This window comes from Apteryx rowi, unplaced genomic scaffold (assembly GCF_003343035.1).
Source record: "Apteryx rowi isolate R43461 unplaced genomic scaffold, aptRow1 scaffold_6, whole genome shotgun sequence".
Classification (NCBI taxonomy): Eukaryota; Metazoa; Chordata; class Aves; order Apterygiformes; family Apterygidae; genus Apteryx; species Apteryx rowi.
This window is the reverse complement of record NW_020450871.1, coordinates 6,478,002-6,487,275: the sequence shown is the minus strand read 5'-3', so window position 1 is coordinate 6,487,275 and position 9,274 is coordinate 6,478,002. Positions and strand designations below refer to the sequence as shown.

Genomic DNA, 9,274 nt, shown 5'->3' with positions numbered 1-9,274 from the left:
CGCCTCAGGGCCGCCGCCGCCGCCTTCCCGCCTCGGGGCGCCGCCTCAGGCAGCGCGGGACACGCGGCGGCGACTGCCCCGCGCCGGCATCTCCCCTCGGGGCGGGGGGTCCCGGCGCCTTCCCCCAACGGCCCGTGTTTCCCCGCGGCCCCCTGGCCGGACCCTGCCCGGCTCCGGGCACCTTCTCCTCAGCGGTAAGCGGCCGGGGGCGGGTGGGCGCCAGGCTGGAAGCGCTTCGCGGGCTCCTGGCTTCTCCCAGTGGTTTCTCTCAGCCGCCCCAGTCTCTTGCTCCTGGTCCCCTCTATATCCTCGTCTCCTCCTCGCGTAGCCGCGCCGTTTCCCCTGGCGCCGCAGGAGCCTGGTTCTGGCTCCCCCAGGCACCGCAGCGGTGCGACAGCAAACAGCCAGCGAAGATCCCTCATCCCTCCCGCCTGCTCCCCCAACCCGCCGTCCAGCTGCCTCGGTTTGCCGAGGCCTCCCCTCTCCGGGCCCGTTCCCTGGCCGCCTCCTCGCTGCGTCCCACCGGCCGCTGCCCCGTCAAGGAGCAGCCGCGCAGTTGCTCTCTTCTCCGAACGGCACTTTCCGCACGGGGGAACAGAACGGGCCGATCTTTGTGCCTGCCTTCGCTCCTCTGTCCTTCGGTTGTGCCTTTTCTGCCCGGCGAGCCAGACGGACGGGAAGGCCAGAGTAAACCCTAGCGCTTGGCTCCGGTCCCGCTTTCTTGCTTAAGCTACCTGCGCGTCTCTCGCGTTCCTTCTAGGCGCCCGCAGCAGACTATTTGGAGCTGCCCCTCTCGTGGCCTGACTGGTTCCCTGACCAAACTTCTTTGTGAATTCCCACCCTTTTCGGGCGAAGCTGCATCCAGGTAGGGCGAGAGGGCCAGGACAGCTGGGCGGGCAGTGAGCTGAGCTGCTGTGAGAGCAGAGCAACTGAGGATGCCCTAAAGAAACGAGAGCGGATGGTGGTTCCTCGAGAACTGCGCACCACCTGCGGCTGACGGGTGATGTCCTGTGCTGGGACTGCTGAGCACCTGCGGCCAGGTTTTTTTTGTTTTTTTTTTTGTTTTTTTTTTGTTTTTTTTGTTTTTTTTCAATTGGCTCACCAACTCTCTAACCACTCTTACCTAGAAGCATCAGAATAAATATAGGTGTTTTCATATGACTTCAGTCTTAAGCTTCTTTGCGTAGGTGGACTGGAAGAAAGTGAAAGTGTTTTGGCAATACTGACTGAGCACTGGTGCTAGAGGAAGGATTGCTGTGAGGCTGCTGTCTTCAAACCTAGTGTTGGCCCAGCGTCTGGGCTTGGTGGGAGGCTAAAACCTCACTGCCCATCATCTGCCATGTTAACACGTGAGGAAGGAGCATTGCTGTGTCTTTTTGGTTAAACTGGAGAGTAAATACTGCTCTGCTGCTATCGGACCAGGGCAGAAATTGCAGTTATACCCCACCATTGTTTAATTGTTGGTGAAGGACGGAGCTACTTTCTCCCAGCAGCTTTCCATCATGTCAGAAGGGCAAGATGCTACTTTTGAGTGCATAATGCAACTCCTGTTCGTGCTGCATCCAAGTGCTTGCTCTGCTTCCGCTCTATCCCTTGCTGTGCCTAAGGTGACACCTTACTTTAAAATTGACTGCTTTCTTCTGGGTGTGATTAATACCTAGACTTTCTCTCACCTGTATATCAGCCTCAAAGAGCAGAACTGAGAGAGCTGGGAAGACCACCAACAAGGAAGAGCTGCTGGAGCTATCCATAACCGATGCAGCTGGCACCTCGAGGATGAGATGTAAAAGTAAACGATCAGGCAAAGACACTGACCTGGGGAATGAAGGGGCTTGGGTAGAGAAGAAAAAAATCCTCAGCTGAGGACTGCTAATCTCCTGGCAGTAGCTGGCCTCTTTGCTTTCCTTTCTGCTTTGCTTAGCTGAGAGGGAAGTTGGCTGTGTGCAGAAAGCCACAGCGAAACGTGTGTGTCTCTGCAGGTGTGCGTGGTGGTGGCTAGACCAGATTGCAAAGACAACCTGGGAGAGAACATGTTGTTTAAGAGAAGCACCTGAGCTGCTATAGGAGTTTGTGTGTCATGTTTCCCTCTAGTGGGACTATATATATATACACAGTGGCAACCTATTTCTACAAAAAGCAGATTACCAGGAACTCAAGGAGAAGCTACTTTTTCAGTCAGAGTTTGAGGCTTTTGTCTAATGCTCCTATGTACGTCTGTGTGTGTATGATGATGCAGCATGTGGTTTTATTATAACTTGCAGTAATTAGAGCTGGGAGAAAAGAGAAACAGCTGAGATCAAAAAACAGAGGCAGTGTGTTGTCAAACCTAACTGACCATTTTACTCATGTTGGTTTTTGGTTCACTCTTCCCACAGTCTTTTTTTTTTTTTTTTTTTTTCTGCTCATTGAAGTCTTTAAATTGGACAAGCAGCATCTCAGCTGTTTTTTTAAATATCTGTCCTGTATTCTCTGAGGGCAGATCTTGCTTTAGTATGGCATACTTATGTAGTTATCATCAGTGTTTCTTGTCATGTGTCATGACTGCCTAAATCCTCTTTGCATGTAAACTAATGAGAGCAATGTGGCTGAGAGGAGAATTTGAAAAAGAGTGTTTCTACCGTCTGAGAATGATTCCAGCACAGCTGTTACCCAGTGACTTCAGCACTATTTGAATGTGCTGTCAATCTGATACATGAAATGGAGCTACTGGTTTTAAATCCAGTTGCACACTGCAAAAACCGATCTAACTTCAGTTTAAAACATACTAGTAGACATACAAATGGATGATCAGTGCTGGATGAGCTTGGAGACCATTTTCTTACTTAGAGAAGACAGATCTTTCCAGTTTGTGGCATACTTATGAGAAAGTAAAGGGAAATGTCTGGTTTTTGTTTGGCTTTCCATACCCAAGGATAGCAGTAGGTGATGTTCACTGCACCTTTATTTCGGTGGTCCAATTAATTTGGCCTCTGCACCCTCTGTACCCCCTTCCTTCCAGTGGAAGGAGTATTTGTTGTTCTCTAAAAAAGGCTTTTCTCCTGTGTTCATCTGCACAGGTCACCTTGTCTAACGGCACTCACTGCTGAAATGAACATCGCTGAATTAAAACAGCTGATGATGGTTTTCCAGTACTGAGCAAGCAAACATCTCACACTTGTATCCAAGCATTTGTTTAGCATGGAACTGTGCAACCGTTAAAGATTTTGGTGTCATGTTTTTACAGAATATTGATGCTTAGTACCAGAAGATTCATTTAAGGGTGATCAGGCTGGAATGTCAATGGAAACATGAAGACTAAAACCAAAGGGAAGAAGCAAAGGCTTACTGTTGATAAAGAAGCATTTTCCGAGGAGTCAACAGTGAGAAAAAAAGAACTGGTGAAACGCTTGCGATGCAAAGAAAGGAGGAAAGGGGGGAGCAAGGAGAGCAGCAAGAGTCCTGCAGCCAGAACCAAGAACGCTTGGAGCAATAAAGACAGACAGCTGAGGAGACTGGAAAGCAATGAACGCGAGAGGCAGAGAATGCACAAGCTCAACAACGCTTTCCAGGCCTTGCGGGAGGTGATCCCCCATGTGAGAGCTGAGAACAAACTTTCCAAAATAGAGACTCTAACACTGGCCAAAAATTACATTAAATCCTTGACCTCCATTATACTCAATATGTCCAATGGACATTTTCCAGCTGCGGAAGGAATGGGGGGAACCAGTGGATCCAAATTGCAGCAGCATTACCAACAGCAGCATGGGGATGGTGAACATGAGGAGCATCTAAAAAAATATTCCACACAGATTCATAGCTTCAGCCAAAACAGCTGTAGTTAGCTGCTACCTTCATTCTCTTTCCTTCCTGTGATGGTATATGTCAGTACCTAGAGTTTTTAAGAGATTGTTTTTGCCTTTCCATATTGCTCTTTTTTTCTTAAAAAGACAAACAGGTGACACTTGTGGTTATAGCTCATATTGCACATAAAAAATTATGTATGGATACTTTTTTGTGGCGCCTCAGGGTTTGGGAATTTATTCTGTGATACCATAGTTGAATTGCAGAAAGTAAAGATTTAATAACTTCTGAAAATTACCCTCCCTAGAAGTGTTGTGAGTTGTGTTTAAGCCCTGTGTCACCTGAGTTCACTTGTACTTGGCTGTAATGCTGTTTGCCAACCATTTAATGAACTGATTCTTCCTTAGCTATTTTGCTACTGAGGAAGATTAAAAATCATGACTAACCTGTTGAGTGAAGTGGTACATGTGTGAACCCTGCCACCAAATCTGAATATTTATCTTGAGTGTTTTGGATCTATTCCGAAGCTCACTGAAGTCGACGGAAGACTCCCTTTTACTTTCACGGGGTCCCAAACACAGGGATGTATTACTGAACTTAAAATGTGCAGTATAATTTTGAATGTTGCAGAGCGTGTTAAACATTTGAAAGTACTTGTTAATATAAGCATTTACAAAACTCTTAGATTGTAAACTCTCTAGGGTAAGGACATTTTCCTGTCTTTGTCTAAGGCATCCAGCCTCATGGAGTTTGTCTTTAGTGGGTCTTTGAGTGCTGTGGTAATACACATTATTAAATAATGGGCAAGTTACTTATGATCTTTGCAAAAATGGTGATAAAAAAGCTTTAGTAGAGGCACAAGTTAGACAGTGATCTATCCAATTATAAATTATGTGCTAATAAAGCTTGCAGCATAATCTGTTTTTTTTCTGGGCTAGTGCTACATTCTGATATTATGAAATACAATAAATGAAGGAGGAGCTCTTCAAACAGGACAAGGATCTTTTTTTTTCCATTTCCCATCTCATTCTAAAAAGTTTTATGTGACTGAGAAACTCTCATTTCCTATATCCTATTTTTATACCTGCCCTTTTTTGGAACTGTGTTGCATGTGAAGCCCTTGTGTTACAGCTCTTCATATCCCGAAAGTCCTACGATGGCAGGACAACTGTTACTCTGTGGTGTGGATAGCAAAGGTAGAATTTGGGATCTCGTGCACCTGTGGGATTGATACAGCATCTTAAGTAGTTGTTCCCCCTGTTACGTAGGGCTATTCAAGGAGAGAAGGTGGCTGGGGAAGGGTTTAGCAGGCCTGTCAAAGAAGGGGACTGAAGAGAACTGCTGCACTTAATGGTTTATGACATGCTATTTATTTTGCTCTGGCAGGGCTGATGATAGTGTGACGATTTCATTTGGACCAAAGCGTAAGGTTTCACAGACATGCCAATAAGGGATGAGAATTCCCCACTGTAGCTATCTGCAGGTATGCTATAGCGCAATGTAACGTGTGTCAGATGTGTGGCTCTTACTGGAGAGAAAGGATTTGGATCCTGCCTCCCTGGATTTTCATAGGTTCTGAACTGCTTTCAGACTTTAAAATGGTTGCAGTTAGCGCTCCTAATACTTAATGTTAATGGAAGTAGTATTTAGTCTGTCTTGCAGATTTGCTTTGCCTTAGCTGTGCTGTATCTTACTTCATACAACTGCTGCTCCTTAGCGTATTTGTATGCTGTCTGACTGCAATGGGAGAAAGGATCTAGGCATCAAGGCATTTTCTTTCAGTTCTACTTCCTCTTCTATCTATCTGAAGAGATGCCTTATTGGGCTTTATCTGGTCATCTTTTCAAATGCAGTTTTCTGTTAATAGAACACCCTCCTCTCTGTTGCAGAAGCAGATTGCTAAAATAGGAAAATATCTACTAGGTGCTCAGAGGTCACTGTGCTTCTCTACTGTTTTACAATGAACCGGAAGGAGCAGCAGGTATGGAGATTTTTAACAGAAGGGGAAGCCAAACTATCAGACAGTATATAAACATGTTTAAATACATGTAACATCTTCCCTGCATTTTTAACTTCTAAAATCCCGTATCCTCCTGGGGTCAGGGACCTGGACATTAAAGCCTATGTTGAAAACAAAACATGTTACCCAACCACTGGCCCCCAGTGAATTAGAGTGAGGTTTCTAGTCTGTTCCTGTAACAGTCACAACAAGATGAAGCTTTAGTAAATGCTTATTGTCAGCAGTCACAATATTTACATGTAGGATTTTGTCTCCTTCAAAAAATGTTAATGATCTCTATGGAAGCTGAAGAAAGCTTGCTCAGAGGAATAGGGCTTCAGCAGCACCTGGGAAGCAGTCAGGCCTTTTAAATAATTGCAGTGGACACATTTGAATAAATGACAAGCACTGCGCAGCGTACAAACTTGCCTACTCTCTGGGGAAGCCCTTTTTTTCCTCCTTATTGTCTGCATCTTAAATACACAAAGGATCAGGTGGGATATACCTCACTATTCCTAGATCTGGCAGCAGGTTAAAAGGTTACATTCTAGTAGTTTGAGAATCCCCTCAGATCTATCTGATTTGTTGGCTACAGCCTTATCCCTCAGAATAATGTTGATGAATGATTGTTGAAATGTTTAGAGAGGAATTCACCAAGGAAGAGCCTGTGTATTGCTTCTCTTGGGAAATCCTGGGTGGAGCCTATTGCAGCAGGCATAGAAATATTATAGTAGTTATCAGAAGGTAACTACTTTTTAAAGTTTTCTGAGTAAGCAGCAGCAACATCTGCATTTGAATGATTGCATTTCTGAAAAAAGTGTTCTGGTTGCATCTCGTAGGAACAATGGATGACACTATTATACTACTGTTTAATAAATACGTTGGTAACAGTAATCTATTTTACAAGGCATGGGAGAATTTGAGCTACCAGAAATTAAACACACACAGAAGAGTCATGCATATATAAATGGACTAATTAAGTTTCTCTTTATAAGGCAATTTACACATGTGAAATTATAATGGTTTTTGGATCCTCAGTCTGGAGCGACTCTACCATATACCAGTCGTACTTTGGCAGACAGCATAAGGTATTATGATGAACATTAAGTCTGATTTTCTTGCTTTACTCGGTATACTAGCAAATTGTATGCAGCCCTGTCATGGGAGCATCACGACCTTGCCTTGATCAGGAGTGGAGAAACTGAGTGTAATGAGCCATGGCTGACAGGTCAGTGCAAACAAGACCTGAGTATGATGAGCTTTGGTACAGGCTATGGATCAACAACTGACAGAGCAGTACCTGGAACTGCTGGAAAGGTGTACGGTGGTGTCATCACGGACTGCTCTGGTTGCTGGCCTGTGCCAACATCTGGCTATAAACCCCCCCAGGAATAGAAACTGTGGGAGAACATTGGTATGTGGACATCCAACACCACGTAGAAGCAGAGTAGCAGTGGTAGGACTGTCGCGTGTTGGTGCGGGCTGCTGTCCATAAGCCCAGCTCTGAGGCTGGTTGGAGGGTGAGTCGCATTCCCCTAGGCCCAGCTGTTTTGGCTTACTGGAGTGATAACAGGGGCAGGTCTCAGTTAACTCTGTGTGTTTAGGTGTGGGCGAAGCTTTTTATGACACAGCCTATCCCTTGCTTGATCCACTAAGCAACTGAGCTGAGCCTAGCAGTGTCACATTGTCTCATGTTTCTTTTCCCCCCCATGACACAAATTGGTGGCAAATGCAGGTATTCACATCATTTTGAGACTTGGCGCATCTTTGTCAGCTCTTCTCACCTTCTCTGTGTCGCTGTTTAAGACTAAATTGCAGTGTGAAGACTAAATGGATTTTGATACCAAAATAGTGTAGTCACAGATGTATGCAATTTTACAAATTGCGTGATATCCCTGATCTGTGTGAGAGACAGCACAATCTGGAAGAGAAGCTGGGCAAGTTAATGTAGTGGTTTCTGCCTTGTCCAGCTTCCTTGCCATCTCAGGAATCCCAGGAGGTTGCAGAGATGATCTGGATCCTGGCGTGGGGCTGTGGAGTTCCCTGGAGTCTCTCTGGTTCCCCCCAGTATTTTTTAGTTTCCTTAATTATAGGCCTGGGTAGAGAATAACTCGGTGGTGACTGGTCTCTTCAAATTGCACCAGTGTCCATTCAAATTGCACTGGTGACCGGTCTGTTCAGATTGCACAGATTTGCTGTTGCCAGTGTTGATACTCACAATCTGCTTCTTCTGGACACTTCTGGACACGTTCTTGATGATCAGCAGGTTGGTTGTATAACTTAACTATTTCCCTGAGCACACAAAACTATTCAGGGTTCATCCTGTTGTTTGGAACAAGAGGTTGGCCATAGTCTGCGCCTACTTGGCCAGCAAAAGCCCTCTGTCTTAATGGCGCTGTTGCAGCTTATATAGGCTTTAAACCAAAGTAGCAGTGAATACCGTCCCGCCGCTCCCAGCTAGGTGCGACTCTATGTTATTTAGTGATTCAGTCTGGACGGCTGCTGTGCGGGGGCGTGATGGCCACCACTGGTCAACGGCCTGATGGGTGCCAGGCGCTGTGGTGGGCCGCTAGTCTCACAAGAGGGGGGCACCATGGCACAGTGGGGATGTCCACCCAGCCAGAGCTCCAGGGGGGCATGCTGCTGCCCTGGTGCGGGGCTGCAGAGAGAGCTTGAGGTCTCTTCCCCAGCCGGGGCTGGAGTGCTTCAAATACAGCTGGTTGCCCAGAGAGGTTGTGCAGTCTTCATCCTTGGTAGTGCTCGAAACTCGACTGAACATGGCCCTGAGCAACCTGATCAAATCAGATCTGCAGGGGTTGGCCTAGATGACCTCCAGAGGTCCCTTCCACCCCAAATTATTGTATGGTTCTGTGTCATTCAGTAAATGACTAAGCTCTTGCAGGTTATGGTAACTTTTGTAGGATTTTTTAAAGATCATTAGTCTACTAAATCAATGCATTACAAAGAAAATTTTTAGGGTTTCCAGACACTAAACGTCTGCCCTGAAGTATTTTGTGGAAGAGACTTTCTATTTGGCTACTTTGGCAGAGGAGGAAAACTCAGGAGTTGGAAAGCCAGTATTTTAACAGCACCCTTGATGACAGATTACTGATGCTGTTATAAATACAGAGTTTAAATGCTTGTGGCAGTGTATTATTGGCAGGACTTACTGCAAACAAAGAGGCCTTATTCAAATATTAAGCCGAAAATGGCACATAACATCTAGCAGTAAATACGGTATCAGATGAGAAAGGTGAAAGCTACCCCTTCTCTGAACAGTCATCTCTAACAGTCAGACACGACATGTGTGTTTTAATGGAATGACAAGGGCTACTTTCAAGATGGTACTTTGTAACAAAGTGCTGCTTTCGTGGACAGCTCGGAAGGGATTTAATGAAAAGCAGTTTTTTTCTGATAAATTACTTTTATTTTTCAAAACTGTTTAAATTTACAGTAAATTTTCCTTATTTTAACTGGCCATAACAATGACATTAT

At 45.4% G+C, this 9,274-nt stretch overlaps 1 protein-coding gene across 1 annotated transcript; it reads left to right on the top strand.

The window, feature by feature from the left end:
• The first annotated feature begins 3,067 nt into the window (after window positions 1-3,067).
• BHLHA15 (basic helix-loop-helix family member a15) lies at window positions 3,068-4,764 on the top strand. The gene has a single exon (XM_026083059.1). It carries the CDS (start codon window positions 3,288-3,290, stop codon window positions 3,819-3,821), a length of 534 nt encoding a protein of 177 aa, XP_025938844.1. The 5' UTR covers window positions 3,068-3,287; the 3' UTR covers window positions 3,822-4,764.
• Window positions 4,765-9,274: the final 4,510 nt, after the last annotated feature.